Source organism: Heterodontus francisci, chromosome 23 (genome assembly GCF_036365525.1).
Source record: "Heterodontus francisci isolate sHetFra1 chromosome 23, sHetFra1.hap1, whole genome shotgun sequence".
Taxonomy (NCBI): Eukaryota; Metazoa; Chordata; class Chondrichthyes; order Heterodontiformes; family Heterodontidae; genus Heterodontus; species Heterodontus francisci.
Window position 1 is genome coordinate 60,693,081 of NC_090393.1, and position 24,273 is coordinate 60,717,353.

The following is a 24,273-nucleotide window of genomic DNA, read 5'->3' on the forward strand; positions in this document are numbered from 1 at the left end:
TGAATGTAGACATATAGGGCAATGATTAATAGCATCAAGTGTCAGGAAACTATAAAAGGTTCAAAGCAAATTGGTCTGGATTTTAAAGACAGTGTGTCTTTTACTGACCAGTACATGCCATTTTAAAGACTTAAGAAAAAACAAATGTACACAGCTCAGACTTTAACAGCCCTCAGTGACAGTTAAAAGATGTTATTTTCTATAGACTTCAGTAGTGTACTAATTGAAACACTTTAAAGGGGGTTCTGCAACAAAGACCTCTGTGGAGTGATCGGGAGTTACGGCATTGCAGATTTTTTCACTCCTACCATTACTAATTCAGCACAGCCCAGTCGCGAAGGCTGAAATCTTCCTGGTCAGTGTATGGTTCAGGAACGAAAGATTCATTCTTCGAATCCAAATGTTGGGAAAGTGGGTTACCTTCAATCACGGATTGATTCTCATGCCAGTGAAGGTAATTCCGGGACAGCAGGAATCCCAGGGGAATATTCCAGCCTGCCGTTCGTCTAGCACCATTATGACAGCTTCTCTTCCCTCTTAGCTGCCGAATATCCAGGCTTTCATCTCGGACTACTGCCACAGAATACAAACAGCCACCTGGCAGACAGAACAGGAAGGAAGATTGTTAGATATCAGACGAAGGTCTACAACAAAAATCCTTTTTTATTCTTTCTATGAGGGGAAGAAATTTATGTACCTCAAAAATGGCCGATTAAATATTTTCTCAATTTGCTAATATCAAACACTGTCAAACCAGGTTTAGCATGGGTTTAGAACCACGTCATGGGTAGGATTTTTAGGTCCCACTGGGGGCGGGAATGGGCAGGGGCTGAAAACAGCGGCACGGCTGGCATGCAAGTTTCCCGTCGCCATTCCTGCCACCTGTGAGTTCCATCAGCACGGGGGAAGGCCAGCCCCGATTCAGCATTAAGGGCATTTAATCTAGCTAAGGAACTCATCAAGAGTTGTTGAGAGCCACTTTGGGATTTTGGTGGGTGCACAAAGGTTGCATGTTGGGTCAGGGCATCCAGGTGAATTTTTTTTTCATTTGTTTGTGGTATGTAGGCGTCACTGGCAAGGCCAGTATTTATTGCCCACCCCTAATTGCCCTTGAACGGAGTGGCTTGTTAGGCCATTTCAGAGGGCGTTTTAAGAGTCAAACACATTGCTGTGGGTCTGGAGCCACATGTAGGCCAGACCAGGTAAGGATGGCAGATTTTCTTGCCTAAAGGATATTAGTGAACCAGATGGGTTTTTACAACAATCAACAATGGTTTCATGGTCACCATTAGACAAGCTTTTTAATACCAGGTTTTTATTAATTGAATTCAAATTTCACCATCTGCCATGGTGGGATTCGAACCCATGTCCCCAGAGAATTAGCCTGGGCCTCTGGATTACTAATCCAGTGACATTACCACTACATCACTGCCTCCCCATATATGGCAGCAACACAGCGGGAGGCCTGTCATGGCCACCCCCTGAAATTAGGTGGGCCTGTGACAGAGAGAACAGAAAGTGCCAGAAATCCTCAGCAGGTCTGGCAGCATCTGTGTAGAGAGAAACAGAGTTAAAAGAGAGAATGGCTGAAAGGGGCACTCAGCCATAGGCCTACAGGTACCATCGGGTGTGCAGAGGTTGCAGGGAGAGTTTTCACTAGGTGCTTGGGAAGTGCAGTGGGTCGTCACTCTCCAGGCATCGAAGGGGCATAAGAGAAAGGGGTAAGGGTTCCAGACATTATTGGGAATCCAGCTGAGCGCAAGGAAGGCAACAGCTGGTAATGGAAGCGTGACTCTCACATTTCGGTTCTAGTGGCAATGAGGAGCAACATCCTCTGCAGGAGAGGCAGAACCCCAGGCATGAGGAAGGCAGTGGAGAGGGACGAGGGGCAGGAAGGCAACGGAGGCCATATCCCCAGCATAGAATATACCAGCAAAAACGGAGCTACCTTGAGATGTCAGAGAACCAGTGCTGCAGGTGACAGCGACTCTCCAGGCAGATGGTCACCGAGATTTGTGCCCTTGTGGCAGAAGACCTCACACTTCACAGCACTGTTGCCATGCTCTGCCAGTGGCCATCAAAGTCACTGTGGCCTTGAACTTCTTTGCCTCTGGCTCTTTGCAAGAATCAGCTGTGGACCTCGGTGACATCTCGTAAACAGCCCCACACCACTGCCTCTAACAGGGTACTGATGCCCATTTTTGTGAGAGCTGGACAGTACATTAATTTCCAGACAGTTGGGGCTTCGCAGGCACAATGGTCATAGAGTCATTTATGGCAATTAAGGAGGCCATTCTGCCCATCGAGTCCATGCTGGATCAGTGGGTTTCACCTCCATCGCTGGATTCCCCCAGGTGCAGGGCATCATCAATTGCACCCATGGGGCCATCAAGGCACCGAGTGACCAGCCAGTGACATTCATCAACAGGAAGAGCTTTCACTCTCTCAATGTTCAGCTGGTCTGCGACTACAACAAGAGCTTTATGCTTGTGTGTGCTCACTTTCCTGGCAGCTGCCATGATTCCTTCATCCACCAGCAGTCCAGGTGGCCACAGCTCTTCATTCCACCGCCCAAAATATGTGGATGGATTCTAGGAGACAAGCGTTATCCCTCAGAGAGATGACTACTCACCCCTTTATGAGACCCCAGAGAGAGCCACAGAGGCAGTACAACTGAAGCCATCTGCTCACAAGGACCAGATTCGAGCAGGCCATCAGGCTTCTGAAGATGTGGTACCGGTGCCTGGACCGGTCAGGTTGCACTCTCCAGTACACTCCTGCAAGGATCTCTTGCACGGCGGTGGTCTGCTATGCTCTCCATAACTTGGCCCTTCAGAGAGATATGGACCTTGAAGAGGGCGAGGCCCTGGAACGACACAGCTCATCGGAGGAAGAGGAGGAGCAGGACTTGGAAGAGGACGAGGAGGAAGATGCAGAGCAGAGGTGCCCCAGCTTCACAGAGAGCCATCAACATCAGGGATCATCTGATCCAAACACACTTCAGCTGAGCCCGTCTAACCCAGGAAGACAGCATGGTCTGGAACTCATTTTGAGCTGCCTGTAAGAGCACTTCCATTGAAGACGCTTCCTGTAATAGATCCACTCTTACCGCCAGTGAAGAATGCACGTCTGTCCAAAGGTTTCACAGCCCCCCTTCAAGGACCCTTGCTTCCCCTCACCACCTCCTCCCTCTTTTCCTGTCTCACCATTCACAACAACGATTAAAGAATGGAAGTCCTCATGTTTGGTGACGTGTCAATATTTACATAGTGTTGAAAAATAGAAGTGCACATTGAGAGATGAGGCAAACCCCAGTGAACCACTTAGTGCTCTACCCAACCCAGTGGCCTGCAGAGGCTGCTGCACCGGCATCAATGCATGAGCAGCCTTCATCACTGCTCCCTGCTGCAGGGGGGCCAAGAAGGTCAATGATGACGATGGCGCCTGTGAGAGGTGGCACCCTCATCCTCCTCAGTGACTGCCTCAGCCCTTCGTTGATGCTACGGATGGCTGGGGGGGAGGAGGGGGACGGGGGGGGGGCACCAGCTAGGGTGCAACTGGCATCCACTCCAAACATCTCTGCACCATCAGTGCCACTGACCTGTCAAGCCTAAGTGTGACATGCATTCTGTGCATGTCAGTGCGCTGCTCCTACATCCACTCCAAGTGCTGCCACATATGACGCTCCATGAGGTTGGCCACACTCTCCATAGAGCAGCTCATGCATTCAAAGCCCTGAGCCAAGGTTGCACACATTGGACTCCTCAATTCTCAGTCCCTGACCCCACACTGCCTCAGGGAACTCTGACACATGGGAACACATCTGTTGCTGCTGGTCTAAGTAGAGCCTCCTCTCTTGTGACTCCCAAGGCCCTGCATCTGTGCCCAGCTGAGCATGGTTGTGTCTGTCCTCCATCCTCCGAGGGGGACTTCCCACAGCTGCCTCTGCCTCTCTCACCTCCTTCTGCTCACTGGTGATGTGCTCATCACTCAGTGCCACCTTAGCTAATCGCAGGCGAGGACACACCAAGGTGTCTGTATCTGCGCTGGTGGAGGGTAAGATGTGCTTGTAAGATGTGAGAGTGCGAGCTCTAATGTCTCTGATGCCAGCACTTACTCTAGTGTGGACACAGGAGTCTGTGCTTCCCCTCCACATCAGAAGCTGTGAGAGGCACGAGAAGTGATCATGAGAAACTAGCTATGGAGAGCAGAAGCCTCTGCAGTGTGGAGGCTTCCTAATGCAGCTGAGGCTTTGGCATACTGTTGGACGAGGTGCACTGCACTCCGCCTCCTTCCTTTAGGATTTCAATATTTAGTCACCCTCTCCACCAGGAATGCCCATCTCACTTTCCCCAACATACTCCTTGGGGGCTGGGAGGAGGGGGGGGCGGTGGTGGGGGCATCCTGGCAATCTCCATGGCTCCCTCCTCCATGGCGATTATGATGTGCAGATGGGGCACTCCACCTCCTGTCAGCACCCTTTCTTGGGTGTTATAAGCCCTTTTCTCCCGCAAGGACAAGGCACTGCTGGCTTCTATGGCCAATGACATTGGCACATTAACATAGGAAGTTGCATGTATCAGTTGTGGCAAGTCGTCAACAGCGTTAAGGCTCTGAGCCTTGCTGAGGGGTCAGTAGCTATCCTGGGCACACATTGGTTCAAATTAGGAGCTGGGAAATTAAAAATGTTTCAATCGGGGTAGTGTAACAGTAAGTGTTGGAATGAGAGTATAAACATAGAGCAGGACTAGAGGTAATAATTACAATCGATTGTTTAAACAGGGAATAGTGGGATTTTGTTCAGATCATGGATGGGCAGCTGCAACCTGTTGCTTGCAATTCCTGCACCATGTAGGAACTTCAGGACACTTCATGTCTCCTGGGCGACCACGTGTGTCCAGCTGCTTCAGCTCGAGCTCAGGATTTCCAAGCTTGAGGGGCAGTTGGAATCACTGCAAAGCATCAGGGAGCAGGAGAGTTTCCTGGATCTTAGGTTCCACACAGGCAGTGAGAGTTCCGTATAGTAGGTGGGTGACCATCAGTAGAGTAGGAAGAGGCAGGAGCACAGGAGTCTTTGGGGTGTATGTCACTCTCAATTCCGTACTCATCTTTGGAGATTGCTGAGAGTGATGATACCTTGAAGGAGTGCAGTCCAAACCATGGCACTAATGGGCATGGGACTGTACAGGAGGGAGCAACAAAGTGCAGAAATGCAGTTGTTTTAGGCGATTCCATAGTCAGGGGGGCAGATAGGCATTTCTGTAACCATTATCATGAGTCCCGTATGGTATGTTGCCTCCCTGGTGTCAGGGTAAAGGACATCATGGAGAAGGTGCAGGATTTTCTGCAGAGGGAAGGGAGTGAGCCAGAAGTTGTGGTGCATGTTGGTATCAACGACATAGCAAGGGCAGGTATTGAGGTCCTACATGTCAGTTTTTCAGGAGCTAGGGAGGAGGTTAACGAGTAGGACCTCGAGGGTCGTAATCTCTGGATTACTCCCAGTGCCACATGCTAGGAAGAGTAGAAATAAGAAGATAGGGAGGATCAATGTGTGGCTTGAAGCATGGTGCAAGAGGGAGGGCTTCAGATTCTTGGGACATTGGGACCAGTTTTGGGGCAGGAGGCACTTTTTCAAAAGGGAAAGGTTGCACCTCAACAGGACTGGAACCAATCTCCTCGCAGGGAGGTTCACTAGTGTGGTTGGGGAGCATTTAAACTAAATTGCCAGGGGATGGGCACCAGCATACAGAAGTAGAAAAGAGGAATAAGGTACATAAGGTGAGAGTGTTAGACAGTACTACCAAGGTGCACAGAATACTGGGAGTGATAGATAGCACTACAGTAGGGAATAGTAAGTTATTAGGTGGGAGCAGAGTAGGGGAAGAAGTAATAAAGTCTGAATCAGGGTTAATGTGCGTGTAAGTGAATGCACAGAGTGTAGTTAATAAGATTGGTAAGTTACAGGCACAGATTGAAATGTGGGAATATGATGTTGTGGCTATAACAGAGACCTGGCTCAAAGAAAGACAGGATTGGGTGTTAAATATTCTTGGATACAAGGTGTTCAGGAAACTTAAAGAAAGAAAAAGGGGAGGAGTGGTGGTATTGATTAAGGAGAGCATTACAGTACTTGAGAGAAAGGATATCCCAGAGGGGTCAAGGACAGAATCTATTTGGCTAGAGCTAAGGAACAGAAAAGGTGCAATTACATTGCTCATTGTAGTCTATAGGCCACCAACTAGTGGAAAGCATGTAGAGGAACAAATTCACAAGGAAATTACAGAGAGGTGCAAGAATTATAGAGTAGTTATAATGGGGGACTTTAATTATCTGAATATAGATTGGGATAGTAGTAGTGTTAAGGATAGAAAGGGGCAGGAGTTCCCAGAGTGTATTCAGGAAAATTTTCTCCAGCAGTATGTTTCCAGTCCAACGAGAGAGGAGGCACTGCTGGACCTGGTTCTTGGGAATGAGGTCGGCCAAGTGGATCAAATATCAGTAGGAGAACATTTAGGAGACAGTGGTCATTGTATCATAAGGTTTAGGTTGGCTATGGAAAAGGACAAAGAGCAACTAGTGTAAGAATAATTAACTGGGGGAAGGCCAACTGCAATGGGGTAAGAATAAATCTGGACCGAATAAATTGGAATCAAAATTGGCAGGAAAAACAGGAGCTGAACAATGGGCCACCTTTAAATAAGAGATAGTTCAGGCACAGTCAAGGTATAGTCCCTTGAAGGGGAAAGGTAGGGAAAACAAATCCAGAGCTCCCTGGATGACAAAAAAGATAAAGATGAAGAACAAGTGTGCTTATGGCAGATGTCAGTTAGATAATACAATGGAGAACCAGGCTGAATATAGAAGGTTCAGAGGGCGTGAAAAAGCAAATAAGAGAAGCAAAGAGAGAGTATGAAAAGAGACTGGCAGCTGACATAAAAGGGAATCCTAAAGTCGTCTATCGGCATATAAATAGTAAAAGAGTGGTAAAAGGTGGAGTAGGGCTAATTAGGGACCAAAAGGGGGATTTATGCATGGAGGCAGGGGGAATAGCTGAGGTATTGAGTAAATACTTTGCATCTGAATTTACCAAGGAAGAAGATGCTACCCAGGCCACAGTGAAAGAGGAGGTAATTAATACACCAGCAGGATTTAAAATTGTTATGGAGGAGGTATTAGATAGGCTGTCTATAGTTACAGTTAATAAGGCACCAGGACTGGATGAGATGCATCCAAGGATACTGAGGGAAGTGAGAGTGGAAATTGCAGAGGCACTGACCATAATTGTCCAGTCTTCCTTAGACTCAGGGGTGGTGCCAGAGGACTGGAGAATTGCAAATATTACACACTTGTTCAAAGAGGATGTAAAGATAAGCCCAGCAACTACATACCAGTCAGTTTAACTTCGGTGGCGGGGAAACTTCTAGAAACAATAATCCGGGACAAAATTAATAGTCACATGGACAAATGCGGGTTAGTTAAGGAAAGCCAGCATAGGTTTGTTCAGGGAAAATCATAATTAACTAACTTGCTGGAGTTTTTTGAGGAGGTAACAGAGAGGGTTGGTGAGGGCAATGCTGTTGATGTGGTGTACATAGACTTCCAAAAAACATTTGACAAAGTGCCACACAACAGACTTGTGAGCAAAGTTATAGCTCATGGAATAAAAGGGACAGTAGCAATGTGGATATGAAATTGGCTGAGTGACAAGAAACAGAGAGTAGTGGTTAATGGATGTTTATCAGGCTGAAGGAAGGTTTGTAGTGGAGTTCCCCAGGGGTCCATGTCGGGATCATTGCTCTTCCTGATATAGATCAATGACCTTGGTGTACAGGTCACAATTTCAAAATATACGGATGATACGAAACTTGGAAGCATTGTGAACTGTGAGGAGGATAGCGTAGAATTTCAAAAGGACGTAGACAACCTGGTGGAATGGGCAGACAAGTGGCAGATGAAGTTCAATGCAGGGAAATGTGAAGTGATTCATTTTGGTAGGGAGAACATGGAGAAATAATATAAAACAAAGATTACAACTCTAATGGAGGTGCAGGAACAGGCGGACCTGGGTGTATATGTGCATAAGTCATTGAAGGTGGCAGAACAGGTTGAGAGACTGGTCAATAAAGCATACAGTATCCTGGGCTTTTTAAATAGGGACATAGAGTACAAGAGCAAGGAGGTTATGTTGAACTTGTATAAGACACTAGTTCAGCCTCAACTGGCGTATTGCGTCCAGTTCTGGGCACCGCATTTAAGGAAAGATGTGAAGGCATTGGAGAGAGTGCAGAAAAGATTCACAAGAATGGTTCCAGGGATGAAGAACTTTACTTACGAAGATAGATTGGAGAAGTTAGGATTGTTTTCCTTGAAAAGAGGAGCTGAGAGGAGATTTGATAGAGGTATTAAAAATCATGAGGGGTCTCGACAGAGTAGATAGAGAGAAACTGTTCCCACTCGTGAAAGGATTAAGAAAGAGAGGGTACAAGTTTAAGGTAATTGGCAAAAGAAGCAATGACGACATGAGGAAAAACTTCTTCATGCAGCAAGTGGTTAAGATCTGGAAAGCACTGCCAGAGAGTGCAGTGGAGGCAGGTTCAATTGAGGCATTCAAAAGGGAATTAGATAGTTATTTGAAAAGGAAGAATGTACAGGGTTATGGGGAGAAGGCAGGGGAATGGCACTAAATGAATTGCTCGCTCAGAGAGCTGGTACAGACACGATAGGCCAAATGGCCTTCTTCTGTGCTGTAACAATTCTGTGATTCTTCCCATGTTCAGGGGCAGCATACTCCTTCAGGTGCCTCAGATGGAGTGTCTGCTGGAGGTTGAAGACCCAGTGTTCTGTCATGAGGGTCTGGCGTTACACTCACCTTGCCAGAGTGAAGAAGGTCATTGAACCTTTTCCGTCACTCCAGTTCCTCCTGACTGCACTTAGTCTGCTAAAGTTATCAGCAACCTCGATCCATGCCTGCTTGGTTTGGGAGGGTGGCCTTCTCCTGCCATGCTGCGGAAAGAAGACCTTCTTCCTCTTCCTCACTGCCTCAAGGAGAACCTCCAGGTCGGCACTGGCGAAGCAAGAAGCAGCCCTGCCCTGGGTAGCAGCACTCTGCCTTTCCTCTCCCATCTCTGCTGCTTCAATTCCCTCAGTAAAGCAACAGCCACAGTAATGGCTGCTGTGGTCTGTTTAAATCGGGCCTACACTTGCTCAGTCCCACTTCCCTCCCCGCCCCCGCAGCTACTAATTGGCTGGTGAATCTGCCCTCTGCCCTACAGCCAAGTAGCAGGCCACCTCCATGAAAGCTTTCCCCCCCGCTCCCCCACCCCACCATCACTCCCCCCACCCCCCCGCACCACCCCACCACAACCCAGGGTGAGATTGGGACCTGGAGAAGGTCCTAATGTTGCTTTCCTAACCCCAGAAGGAAAATCAGGGCCCATGTGTTTTAATCTACTGTTCAACGATTTGACTTAAATTACTTAGTGTGACATTTTCTATTTCCTAGACCAACACCTCTGATGGTTTCCCCATAATAACATTACCAATTTAGTACCAAATGATTGGCACCTCTAAATAAACGGTGACATGCTCAGATCTTGGGTTTGATCTATGAGGAGACTCACAGGCTGCTGAAGGTTTTCCTGGAGGATGTGATCAGGATGCAGTCGCCTACACTGAACACGCCAAACACAAGATGGTCACCGCCATGGATGTGGTAAAAGCTCTGAAACGGCAGGGCCGCACTCTCTAGGGATTCAGTGGCTGACCAACCCGACCCTTTCTCACAAACACACTGCAAGGAACTCACGAGTGTTTATGAAGGGTAGCAAGGACAATCCAGGAAATTACAGGCCAGTGAGCCTTACGTCAGTGGTAGGGAAATTATTGGAGGGGATTCTTCAGGACAGGATTTACTCCCATCTGGAAACAAATGGATTTATTAGCGAGAAGCAGCATGGTTTTGTGAAAGGGAGGTCGTGTCTCACTAATTTGATCGAGTTGTTTGAGGAAGTGACGAAGATGATTGATGAAGGAAGGACAGTGGATGTTGTCTATATGGACTTCAGTAAAGCCTTTGACAAGGTCCCTCATGGCAGACTGGTACAAAAGCTGAAGTCACATGGGATCAGAGGTGAGCTGGCAAGATGGATACAGAACTGGCTCGGTCATAGAAGACAGGGGGTAGCAGTGGAAGAGTGCTTTTCTGAATGGAGAGATGTGACTAGTGGTGTTCCGCAGGGATAAGTGCTGGGTCCTTTGCTGTTTGTAGTATATATAAATGATTTGGAGGAAAATGTAGTTGGTCTGTTTAGTAAGTTTGCAGATGACACAAAGGTTGGTGAAGTTGCGGATAGTGATGAGGATTGTCAGAGGATACAGCAGGATATAGAACGGTTGGAGACTTGGGTGGAGAAATGGCAGATGGAGTTTAATCCGGACAAATGTGAGGTAATGCATTTTGGAAGGTCTAATACAGGTGGGAAGTATACAGTAAATGGCAGAACCCTTAGGAGTATTGACAGGCAGAGAGATCTGGGCGTACAGGTCCACAGGTCACTGAAAGTGGCAATGCAGGTGGATAAGGTAGTCAAGAAGGCATAGGGCATGCTTGCCTTCATCGGTCGGGGCATAGAGTATAAAAAATGGCGAGTCACGCTGCAGCTGTACAGAACCTTAGTTAGGCCACACTTAGAATATTGCGTACAATTCTGGTCGCCACACTACCAGAAGGATGTGGAGGCTTTGGAGAGGGTACAGAAGAGGTTTACCAGGATGTTGCCTGGTCTGGAGGGTAGTAGCTATGAGGAGATGTTGGATAAACTCGGATTGTTTTCACTGGAACGACGGAGGTGGAGGGGCGGCATGATAGAGGTTTACAAAGTTATGAGTGGCATGGACAGAGTGGATAGTCAGAAGCTTTTTCCCAGGATGGAAGAGTCAGTTACTAGGGGACATAGGTTTAAGGTGCGAGGGGCAAAGTTTAGAGAGGATGTGTGAAGCAAGTTTTTTTACACAGAGGGTGGTGAGTGCCTGGAACTTGTTGCCAGGGGAGGTGGTGGAAGCAGGTACGATAGCAACGTTTAAGAGGCATCTTGACAAATACATGAATAGGATGGGAATAGAGGGATACGGACTCCGGAAGTGCAGAAGGTTTTAGTTTAGACAGGCATCATGATCGGCGCAGGCTTGGAGGGCCGAATGGCCTGTTCCTGTGCTGTACTGTTCTTTGTTCTTTGTTGCAGACTGTCACATTCCAAGGTCCAGGACTACATGCTGAGGGATGCACTATAGCTTGGGGCAGCCACCGCAAAGGCTCAATGGGGAAAGGCCACTGCGTAAGGTCCTCCCACCATAGTATACTGAGGGGCTAGAACCTGTGTAAAACACTTGGGCTGTATGCACCAGAGAATGTTTGACATGAAATGTAAATGTACTTTGTAAATACACCCTGTATTACTAAGTGTAGTGAGGCACCTCATGTACTGTATTGGAAGAAACTGATCCCTCTATTGCGCTTTACATAATGTCAAATTTGAATTGTTATGTAATGCATTTTACAAATTTTATGAATAAATCATATTTTTGAAAATAAACTGCATGGAACTCACCATCCTGATACATTTCTTTTGCCACAACAGTGAGATCATAAAATTTAGTAGCAGTGTAGACATCGCCAGCATCTAATGAAATCGCGTCCGCTTTGTTTCCCTGCAAAATGAGCAGATTGTTTAGAAATCATTTGGGTGTAAATTTGTCTCGGGCAGTGGTGTAAATTGGGCAGTATCAGATCAGCTGCCTGATATTTACTTCCACTGCAGTTAATGGAACTGAATATCAGGCCGATCCAATGCCCTCCGTTTTGCCCCCACCTGAGATGAGTTTCTAACCCAATATGTCGGAACAGCTATCGTTTATTAATTAATGTCAGTCTCTGTTCATCAGGTAGCAATTTTGCTTCTGTCAAAAGATTGCGGATTCAAGCCCCACTCATGACTTGAGCACAGAATCTAAGATGACACTTTAAAGCAGTACTGACAGAGTGCTGGTTGCTGAAAGTGCCACCCTTCAACTGGGCCACTGAACAAAGTTGCTGTCTACTTGCTTCAATGAATATTAGAGATCCCATGGTGCCATTTGGAGAGGAACAGGAAGTTTGCCGTAATTCCAAACCAGTTGAAACCAGTTGGTAAAGTCAAGTGGTCTCAACTGGTACTCTGAAATAAAAACGAGAAATGCTGGAAATACTCAGCAGGTCTGGCAGCATCTGTGGAGGGAGTTAACATTTCAGAGCAGTGACCCTTCATCAGAACTGGAAAATGTTCGAAATGTAATAGGTTTTAAGCAGAGGGGGTGGGGCAAGAGATGACTCACTGGATGCATCTGGGATCACTGGCAATCTTAACTGGTAATCACTTGGTATTCCCAGTTGCCCAGTTGACTTTAACTGGGACCATTTGGGCTCATCTGGTACCAGTTGGCTTGCCGACTGGTTCATCTGGAAACAGTTGGCAGACAAAGTGGAGCTGGTTGACATATAGCTGCTTCAACTGAAACCAGTTGGCAGGCAGAATCTTTGAACTGGAAAATATTACCGATGTCAATCCAGTTGAATCCAGCTTTGTGAGAAGGTGTAAAATATGTTTGAATTTATATTCTGATTAAAAAGGTGGAAATATATTTAAATTCATGGTTTAACTAGAAAGACTGTAAAATATATTTAAATTCATGAAAAGGTTTTTTTTGATAGGATTGTTGTATTAGTTTTTAAAGATGTTAGGTGGAATTTTGTGCTGGCGGCAGGGGTCTCAACGTCAGGGGAAACCGACATCGAGATCCCCGTGCCGGCTCTTGTATGGAAGACTGGCCGAATATAGTGCCAATCAGGCACTTAACTAGACAACGGCAGGCTTTCCATACGATTTAGGACCCTGCCGCCAGAAGTCCCAGCCTTGCAGAGCTGCCGGCCAAACAGAAGCTGCTAGCTGCAGCACCACCGCGGAGGCAGTGACTGCTGCTGTAGCTGCAGCCACCAGACACCGAGGAGCAGCAATGGAACCAGGCACAAGATAGGTCAGGGTGGGCGGGGTCTCGTGGGGTGAGGCTCGCGGAGGAGGAGTGTTGTGGAGGTGGGGGGGGGGTGGTCGGCAGCAAGGGCAGGGGGTTAGACTTCAGCAGGCCCCCACTTCTCGATGCTGGGTCCCTCGTTCAGGCACTATGTGCCTTTGAACGAGGGCCCCCACCCCCCAACTCCGGAGCTGGGAAGCAGCCCGCACGATTTTTCATGCTGTGCTTCCGTGCGGTGACAGGTCTGCCCGCTGCATGGGTAATTGCGGCTGCAGCAGGAAGAGGCCCTTAATTGGGGGTTAATTATCCAGTTAAGGGCCTCAATTGGCGAGAGGTCAGGAAGGGCGTCCACAGGCGTTCCCGCCCCAGATAAATTTCAGCGGACCCCGCCACCATCCTACCCGATTTTATGCTCTCCCCACCTCCAAACCCGCCAAGGCAAAGATTAAAATTCCACCCTTTGTTTCTGTTGCAAGACACTGCCATTAAGTCTGGGGTGAGATTTGGAGAAGCCAATCAGGTTAGAAAAAAAAGTATCAACTGTTATAAGGTCAGGAAGGGCAAGACACACAGAATTTACAATTTGGTACATAAGCTCTGAAAAAAGATACAAAAAAGCAGGGTGACAGAACAGGCAGAGACAGAGACACAGCAAGAATCACAGAAGAAGATTCACACAGATGAGGAAGCCAGAGTAGAAGATATCAGAGAAGGATTGAAGATAACATCACCTGTGTCCAGGCAGCTTCAAGGAGGAAGGGTCAAGAGCAGTTTATCTACTATCACCTATTACGTATTTTTTTAAAGTATTTATTCTGTTTGCACTGAAACCATTGTGTGTTGCCCCTTTGTCTTGTCCAAGAACTCAGTCATCCAGTGAACCGTCAAAGGTCTAAATGTAATTAATGTTTACGTTTTGTATTTTGATTACAGCTTTAACTACTGTGTTCACTTATTTCTTGATCTCGGCACTGTGTTTAATTTGGTTTTTGCTATTTAACTATGTTTAGTGTTTTTCTGCATCACAATAAAATTTGAAATGAACAGTGCAGTCAAGAGAGTTTTTATCTTCACTGCACGCCCACAGCACACACCACATAGGTAATTTTCACTTGTTAGTGGTATTTATATGAACACTTTTCACTAGTTAATACTCTGGTCTCAAATGGAACGAGTTGAGCCAGAAACCAGTCTAACTGGTCACAATATAACTGTAACCAATATAATTTTCAAATGGGACAAAGTTCACTGGTCTCAACTGCAGCAAATATAATTTTCAACTGGGACCAGTACAACTGGTCCAGATGTCCCAATTTCCATGGTCAGCTGGTTCAAGTGGACCAGTTACAACTGGTTTGAATTAATGTCCCTGCCAATATTTATTGCCTCAAACACCACCAAAAGCAGAATAACTGGACACTCATCTTAATGCTGTTTGTGGGGTCTTGCAACGAATCAAATGGCTGCTGCATATCCCTAAATAACAGTCAATGCTACAAAAGTAATTTACTGTATGTGCAGCACTATAAAACATTTCATAGAGGCATAATAAGGTGCTAAATGTAAATACAGGTGTTGACTTTAGTAAGGAAACATGCACCGAAGGCCTCATGATTGACCTTTGCTTTCTTACCCGTATCTTCCTGATGCAATCCTTTGTATTATGTGCTTTAATGCAAGACAACTTGGTGAATGAATTCTTTGTTGTGGGAGGTAATACTGCTTGGAGTGCCTTGGAGAGTTCAGCACATTTTCTCTGTTCTGTGTCAGATAAGTTGCACCACCTGAATTTCTTTGCTGCAAGTTGAAAACCAGTATTTATATCAGGAAAAGCTTAGGTTCTGATTCTATTCAAAATAGGACAATGGATCTTCAGTGGTAACATATAGGTTGGGACAACATAGAGGCTGGAGCGAGTCATAGGTTAAACCTGGTTCAAGGGCTGAGGCAGTCTGGTCCCCACCTTTTACCCAGTCCAAAATTGAACAAAGTGACACTGTGACATATGTAAAATGGGTCCTCTCACATCTATCAAACTTGTCCACTTGTGCCTACATGAAGTCTGATCCATTTGCACACGTGCACAGTATATTTTTAAATACAGGAGTCAAAAATCATGTATTTATTCCCCAGTTTTATGCCATGAAAATTAAGTGGTTCCATCCCTGAAACCAGATTGTCCTGTACAGAACCCATTTTCTATTCGGCATGCACGTTGACACACCGGCCTCTAATGATTCCAGGGAGGAGGAAGACCGTAAATGGCCAAAGAACCCAGCAAGGCCAGGGATGCAGAGGTCCTGCCGATCTTAACAGTGGGACCTCATGAACATCTTGTAGCTCTGCCTCCCACCCGGTAGCCTGCCAAACGGGCAACCTGATGGCAGGCGGGATGGAACACTAGCGGCCGGAGGTCGCAGCCGGAGATCATGGGGATAGTCCACGGCAATTGGTAGGGTGGGGAAATCGGCAAGTGATCAGAAATAGGGGAAGATGGACAATCAGGAGGAGGTGGAGGTCAGCATCTGGTGAGGGAGAGTGATGGGTGAACCTAGCAACTGGGGGGAGGCTGAAGGTTAGGGCTGTGTGTGGGGGAGGCTGGTTATTGGGGCTGGGGGAGGGGGAGATTGGGACTGGGGGGAGCTGGAGCACGGGACTGGGGGTTGATGGGGGAGAGATCAGGACTGAGGAAGGGGGTGATCAGGAATTGGGGTCGGGGGAGATCCTGGCTAAAGGATGGTGAGATCAGGGTGGGGGGGAGGAATGATCTGGGTTGGGGGAGGATGGGGATCAGGGCTAGGGAATGGGGAGATTGGGACTGGGGAAGGAAGAAATTGGGGCTGGGGGTGGAGTGGCCTGGAGGCTGGAGGCTTCCTCGAGGGGCTGATAGGAGCACTGCTTCTATTCCTGGCGCACAAGGAATGCTGAAACAGCCTCCTGGCTTGTGGAGCTGGCAGTTCCAGCCTCTCTGTCACTGCTGGACAAATAAATGGCAGTGGGCACGTGCACCGCAGGTTGGGGTTGTGTTCCATGCATCACTATTTTTGAGAAGCACCCCCGCGCCCACTCCCCCACCTATCATGGAAGGGTTAATGTTGAGGCTATTATGTCAGTCAATGAGTTGGAAGCAGGATAGAACTGCAGAATCTCTGAACCTATGACTGAAACTACAGCATACAGAATCTTCCGAGTACAACAGGATTTCTCCAGCAAAATGCAGTGAGTGCAGGATAGTTACATAACACAAATTTTGTACGTAAATTCAATCCCAGTGATTTCAGCAATGCAGTCTCCAGGTGTGATTGATGGGGGAATTACCTCCATTCTGGCCAGGACCTGTGGTGTCACTGAATGCAGTCTTTTTTTCAGATGTATGACATATGTGCCAATCCATCATTGAACAAAACTACTGAGCAATCTACACTTGTACAGTGTCATTTTACTGAACATAGAGTGCACACTCTTTCCCCATATGGCCACTTAACTAATTCCAGGGAACTTTGGTGCAGTTGACAGCTCTAAGCTTTAGAGATGCCCAAGTGTGTGCAACAGCACCACTGAGTTTAACCAGCTAGAATCATACCTAAGCCTAGGGGCATAGAATCTACTCCTACTTCATCACCTTACTATCATAGTTTTGGATTACAGGGTTATCTGGAGCTGAGTGGGGAGAATCCCAACCAAGTTGGCCAGTGGATCATCAATAACACCCCAGGTAGTGCAAACCTGCCTGCTTCAGGTTTCAGATGACTGAGTACTACAGAGAACTGAATTGGTTCTGAACTTCCATCACCAGGTATGTCAGCTCGGAGCCACCTCAACCCCAAAGACACTCCACCAGCTTCCCCTCAATAAGCAGAATCACTTGTTGGGAGTGCTTCACACAGACACCGTAAACCACAGAATTTTGCTGTCCCTGTTAACTAAGTGAGAAAAATGGCATCAGAACCCATTCTTCAGGAGGTTATTGAACATAAACATTGTCAGATCAGTATATGACTTACATGTTGCTTACAGGAAAATACATTGGGGGAGAGGGGGGTGGGAACAGCTGTTGCAGCTTTCCATGCATTGGGAATAGTGTGTGCTTGAGTGTCAGGGAAGTTGGGGTGCATCCCTTGTTTGGATAAACTGGGGGATCTGCCCACACTGGATTGGTGGCTAATGTATGCTATCACATTGTCCTAAAATAGAGCTTGGGTAATATGTAGACTGTTATGTCCATCTACTGTCAGGTTCTGTGACCATCACATCTGATTTGTCTAATTGATCTGAACTCTGAGCTGCCTCCTTAAAACACAATCCAAAAGGTACACTATCCAATAGGATCTATCTTACTAGTTGGTGCTTTTTGCATGGAGCTTCGCTCACTGGAATGTGGGAATTTGGACATGGAGGACTGTAGATGAAAAATCCTGGTGGGTCCAAATTTCCAGTATGCACTCCTGGTAAGTGAGCATCAATCTATAAAATATACCCATGCTATGTGAGCAGATAGAGTTTGTGCACCAGAGCCTTACTATTTATTGGCAGTGAACATCAACTGTGACAGTAATTGGTGTAAGGCTCCAAGGGTGAGCTTATAGTCTGAAATGAAGTGTTTTTGTAGTGCTTGATGTGTATAGGTAATTAATAGCTGTCATATATGCATCATAGGCAGTAACGACCCTGTAAAAATGAAGCTCAAGTTGTTTATCACCGTTTTTATCCGTGTCAGTTGCAGCTCAGTGGTAGCACTTTTGTCTCTTAGTCATTCAAGTCCCACCCCAGAGTTGAGCACAAAATCTAGGCTGACAGTAGGCAGTACAGAAGGAGTGTAGCACTATCAGAGGTGTCTTCTTTCAGATGAGACATTCAACCAAGGCCCCTCCTCTCCTCTCTGCTGGATGTAAAAGATCCCATGGCACTCTTTAGAAGAAAAGCAGAGGAGTTCTCCCCCTGTAAGTTGTTGGCTGTAAAGCACTTTGGGATGTCCTGAGGTTGTGAAAAGCGCTATCACAATACGAGTTTTCTATCTTACCACTCAGCCCACTCCAGCTCGCTTAAATGAAGTTGAGGATAATGAAAACTGCCTTTGTAAACATGTCACACTGTCATACTTAACCAGGACAAATACCCTCTTTACTGCCAACCCCAGGAACCATCAGGAGAAGGGTGGCAGCATATCCTAGGCAGCAGCGACAAGCACACTCTTTCAAAGGTTGGAGGGGAAGAGCTGAGTAGTGGGTATCCCTCCCTCTCTTCAGCCTCATGAGATTAATTAGTAGCATATTAAAAGTATTGCATATGGCACACCCTTCCTGAAAACATTAGTATAGTTTTATGAGTCATGATTTTTGAGTCACACTTTGTATGTTAACATTTATGCAATGCCAATGTTTGTGCCAATATTCTCAATGTCATCCATTTGACAACATCTGGCTGCCATGTTTCTTTAATATAAAGTCTCATCGGCCTCCAGATAATGGGTGGCACTGTTGTGTCTACTGTCATGTGTCCTACATCTTCTGCCTCTGCTTGCTACAAAACTGAGGGCTAGAATTTAGGATATCATCGAAAAATGTAAGGAAACCAATGTTTGAAATAATATGAATTTAGTATATATTTAAAACACCTCTGGTTCCTTTCCAGTTTATGCCTGTAACACTGGCTTTATCTCACTTCTCCCTGTTTAACTCCCAGTTCTGCCTGTGGTTCTGATCCCATTATATTTAGACTCTGCAACCTCCATCCATACTTTAAATCTAAAGTTCAGCTCTTGCCCTGCTTCCCACCTCCCCCCGCCCCCCGCCCCCCCCCCCCCCCCCCACCCCCACCCCACCGATTTCCACTTCTGGCCATCTTCCACCTTGGCAACACTTTTAAGACTTGCCCAGTTCACACCTCAGCCCATTTCATCACCATTAAGCCTCTGCTTTTCTGCTAATATGCTCTCTTCTCCTGGTTCTGGTTCCGGTCCCATTCTTGTTAGGAGCAAATGCATAACCCACCCCAATGCTTTCAGATCCTGGGACCTGTCTCCTCAATGCTCTCAGATCACAGATCCCTGAAGCCTCTAAGTCTCACAATCTCTTGTTCGTGTCGGTGTTGCTGTTGAGACCACCCCAACCATTCTAGACAAACTGAATGTTCACCTTTTCTGAGATTCTTCCTGACCTCTTCCTTCCCCAAGATGCGCTTACCCTCTTCATGCCACTGAAACACCCATTTTTTAAGTGTTCCACGATCCCCTTCTCCATTTCCCTAACATTTTCGTCCTCCTCCTTCAAACGTTCTCAATCAGCTTGGACATTCTGACAACCCTACCACAGCCTCAATGTGATGTTAGATTCAAAGTAGGGAAACACTTCAAACAGTCGCAGTGCATTCAAATGCACTGGAGGAAAAGACAGAAAAAGCATTTTTAGAACAGTTCTGTTTTCTCTTTGTTATAGCAGGATAATTGTTTCCAGAGCATACAATCTATATTTATCACTGTGCCTAGACTCAGGTAGATACATGAACAATCATCAGCGCAGTACTTGTACTGGAGAATAGAGATGTGCTTAAAAATCTGCCTCCATTGTTCGTATTACACAATTAAATAGCACTGGAGGAGTGAATGGAAAGAATATTGACTTTGAAAGGAATAACACAATTAACACTTAAACTCCTGAACGAAGCAGGCTGCATTATGTTTGTCCTGTGCTAACAGGAAAACTGTCACTGTATATTGTGTTACTGGAATAACGCTCAGTTAATTGGGATTTAGGTTTCCCACATTCACTTATGGCAGTTGAGAAAAATGTAAAATGTTCGCAACACACCGAATGCTGCAGATACTTTAATACACAGGACATAGTCCTTTTTTAATATACTTTTTCCCATGTGTTTTTTTAGGGGTGATCTCTTTTTGACACCTCCCCCTCTCTTTGTTTTATATTTTTCCTCCCTTTATTTTTTCCCTTCTGGGACTGATAGCACAATCAAAAGATCAAGCACATAGCTTGCCACAAGTTCCCTCCCTAACCAACCAGTAGGCAACGGCACAAGCTGCCTAGGTGTGACTCTCTCCCTTCAAGTTTTTCTTTCTCACTGCCTCCACACAATGCTTCTCTGCTTTACAGAGCTTAGATGAGGAACAGTTCAGATTGGGGCTCTCTGACCCACACCTGTCCCTGTCCCTCTGCACTGAATGGCGTTCAGAATTATGAGGGGTTTTGATAGAGTAGATGGGGAGAAAGCGTATCCACTTGTGGGAGGGTCAATAACTAGAGCTCACAGATTTAAGGTTACTGGCAAAAAAATTCCGAGGGGGAGATGAGAATTTTTTTTTCACACTGAGTTTTTATGATCTGGAATGCACTGCCTGAAATAGTAATTTCCAAACGGGAATTGCATATATACTTGAAAATGACAAATATGCGAGGCTAAAGGGAAAGAGCAGGGAGTGGGACTAATTGGATAGTTCTACCGAAGAACCAGCACAGACACAATGGGTTGAATTATCTCATTCTGTGCTGTGAGATTCTATGATAATGCCACTGCACTATCTAAAGAAACATCAGGCCAGGTACTGCCCAGAATGAGACTCAACCCTCTGTCTATCCCAGCTCCGTAGAACCTAGTATGTTAAATCTCAACTCCACTGCAGCATTCCAGCAAATCTCCCTTTAAGTCAGTGAAAGACAGAAAGATTTGCATTCATAATTCACAATCTCAGAATATCCCAAAGCCAATTAAGTACTTTGAAGTGTAGTGACTGTTGTAAAGTACATTGCCAGTACATTTCACAGTGAAGTGCATTACAACAACAGCTTCTATTTCTATAATGCCTTCAACATATTAAAATGTCCCATGCACATCTCAGGAGTGTTATAAAGCAAAATTTGACACTAACCATATAAAGAGATATTAGAGCAGATGGCCAAAAGATTGGTCAAATAGGTAGGTTTTAAGGAGTGTCTTAAAGGAGAAAAGTGAAGAAGACAGGCGGAGAGGTTTAGGGAAGGAATTCCAGAACCTAGGCACTGTAGGCATGGCCACCAGTGGTGGAATGATTAAAATCAAGGATGCGCAAGAGGACAGAATTAGAGGAGCACAGTTAAATTGGAGATTTGTGCGACTGGAGGAGATTACAGAGGTAGGGAGGGGCAAGGCCATGGAGGGATTTGAAAACAAGAATGAGAATTTTAAAATCAAGGTGTTGTTTAACCAGGAGTCAATATAGGTCAGCGAGCACACGGGTGTTGGGTGAACAGGACATCATGGGAGTTAGAACATGGCAGCAGAGCATAGGATGACCTCAAGTTTACGGAAAGTAGCGCATAGGAGGCTGGCCAGGTTTGCATTGGCATAGTCAAGTCAAGAGGTAACAAAGGCAGGGATGAGGGTTTCAGCAGCATGGACAAAGTCGGGCACTGTTACGGAGATGGAAAAAAGCAGTCTTAGTGATGGCGTGGACATGCAGTCAGAAGCTCATCTCAGGATCAAATATGACACCAAGGCTGCGAACAGTCTGGTTCAGCCTCAGACAGTTGCCAGGTAGAGGGATGGAGTCGGTGGCAAGGGAACACAGTTTGTGGTGGGGACTGAAGACAATGGCTAGTATATTACATAGGGTAGTGTTGTTGTTGTTCTAACCCTAATCCCAAAAGACCATAGGCATCTCTCTCCATTACAGACAGGCAGTTGATAATGTATACCTTGAGGGGCACCACTCCTCAAGCATGGGCTAAGCGAGGAGGCAGGCCTCCATGAACTACCAGTACCAGCATGGGAATTGAACCCACACTGTTGCCATTTTTCTACATCACACCCTAGCCAACTGAGCTAACCAACCCCCACCGGGTAGCGTATTACCACTACATTACACAGTGAAATATATTACCAGTACTGTCTAGCATGTTCCAGCTGTACAAGTTCTGAATAGCAAACTTACCCAAAGCAATTGCAATAAAAAAGATTAAAACTATTGCTCCTTTCATGGTGGAATCTCTAATGTTGCTCTTCACTTCTCACAACCAATCTCCACGCTCCTGTGACTGATTCCAGCAAATGCAAAGTGCAGCACGAGGTACGACTCAGATAGAGAGCTGCACGCATTCCACCAGGATGCAAAAGGCATTCTAGACTGTACCTGGCAACGACTGGGTCCAAAGCAAGTTTAGGGGTGGGAAGTAGTGCCCTATCCTTCACTGAAAAATGACATTCAGAAGCTGTCGGTAACTCGATTTGAAATTACAAATCTTCATATGGAAATAATTATCTTTCTTTTTCTTTATTACAACCAGACTGTGGTCAGAAGTTGAAAGGGATGGAAACTGGTAATATTGTATGCACTTGTCAAAATCTCAGCCTTTTAACTGTTTCAGGACAATGGTTTCCAATTACAACATATTTGCTGGATACAAAAAAAAATATTTGTCAAAGAAAGTTCAAAGCTCTGCCAACCCCCTTCAAAGTTGGTAACAGCAATACTTGAGGTCAAACAGGTGGAAGGTTCCAGGTTCAAAGGCTTCAAGAAAGAAGAAAGATTTCCATTTTTTATTCCACTTGGTACTTTATACACCTTTCTGAAGTGCCTCCTTTCAAGGCAGGTGTGAGTTTTTCCTAATCATTCCGTACAACTCATTCCTCTGACACTAGGGAGCTTCTCACAACCTAGCCAGGGCTTGGATGCTTCTCTTATGCCTTGAGGACCAGAAGTGAATACTGTAAAGAAAGAAGAAAAGCTTGGATTTATATAGCAGCTTTCACAACCTCAGGTTGTCCCAAAGTACTTTACAGCTAATTAAATACCTTTACAGTGTAGTCACTGTTGTAATGTAGGAAATGAGGCAGCCAATTTGCACACAGCAAGATCCCACAAACACAAATGTGATAATAACCAGATATGTGATAATAAGTAATATTGCTTGAGGGATAAATATTCACCAGGATACTAGAGAGAACAGGGAAGATCAGCCATGATCTCATTGAATGGCGGAGTGGGCTCGAAGGGCTGAATGGCCTACTCCTACTCCGATTTCCTATGTTCTTGTGTTATGTAACTCCCCTGCCCTGCTTCGTAATAATGCCATGGGATCTCTTACGTCCATCTGAGAGGGCAGACAGGAGCTTGGTTTCATCTGAAAGAAGGCACTTCTGACAGGTACCCCTGCTCTGGAGTGTCAGCCTGGATTACGTGCTCAATTCTCTCGAGTGGGACTTGAACCCAGAGCCTTCTGACTCAGAGACAATTTGATGTGTTTCTGGAGATTCACAGAGGGTTAATGGATGTGGTGAAAAGGCAGTTGATCGTTCTTAAAGTTGAGAAACGTCAACATTTATATTTATATATACGCCTTTGATATAGTAATCCGTCCCAAGGAACTTCACAGGAGCATAAATTTGACACTGAGCCATATAAAGAGATATTAGGGAAGATGAACAAAAGCTTGACCAAAGGGGTAGGTTTTCAGCAGCATCTTAAAGGAGGAAAGAGAGGTTTATTTTATTCATTTACAGGATGTGTACATCGCTGACAAACAATGTTCCTTCGAAGCAGCGTGAGTGCACAGTCACACAGCAAACCAGAACCTACCACATAGGGGACAAACAGGCCACACACAAGAAATGATCCATATGCAACTGCACAGTAATCTTAAGGGCACCATGCAGTGCAACAAACGAGCCGTGCACAGTGAAGAAAATTAGAGGGAACATTGCTGACAAGGCCAGCATTTATTGCGCACCTCTAATTGCTCTTGAGAAGGTGGTGGTAAGCAGCCTTATTGAACTGTTGCAGTCCGTGTGGTGAAGATACTCCCACAGTGCTGTTAGGTAGGGAGATCCAGAATTTTGACCATGCGACAATGAAAGAACGACAAATATTTTCAAGTCAAGATGGCGTGTGACTTGGAGGAGAACTTGCAGGTGGTAGTGCTCCGACATCCCTGCTGTCCTTATCCTCCTAAGTAATAGAGGCCACAGGTTTGGAAAGTGCTTTCAAAGAAGCCTTGGCGAGTTGCTGCACTGTATCATGTAGATGTTACACACTGCAGCCATGGGTGAACCTGTGGTGGAAGGAGTCAATGTTTATGGTGATGGATGGGATGCCAATGAATCAGACTGTTCTATCCTGAATGGTGTTGATATTCTTGAGTGTTGTTTGAGCTCCACTCATCCGGTCACTCCTGGTGCCTTGTGGATTGTGGAAAGGCTTTGGGGAGTCACTCACTGCAGAATTCT

General features: G+C 45.9%; 1 protein-coding gene across 5 annotated transcripts in view; it reads right to left on the minus strand.

Moving 5' to 3' along the window:
• sxph (saxiphilin) overlaps positions 1–24,273 on the minus strand; it is a 114,144-nt gene that overhangs the window by 69,460 nt on the left and 20,411 nt on the right. For 4 of the 5 annotated variants that reach the window (XM_068055617.1, XM_068055613.1, XM_068055615.1 and 1 more), the window contains exons 3-5: positions 14,696–14,859; positions 11,607–11,706; positions 421–597 (exon numbers count right to left, since the gene is read on the minus strand). In XM_068055617.1, the coding sequence (XP_067911718.1) occupies positions 421–597; positions 11,607–11,706; positions 14,696–14,859 (441 nt within the window). Of the gene's footprint in view, positions 1–420; positions 598–11,606; positions 11,707–14,695; positions 14,860–22,363; positions 22,756–24,273 lie in introns of those variants that run through there. The other variant, XR_010977330.1, reaches the window with a different exon arrangement.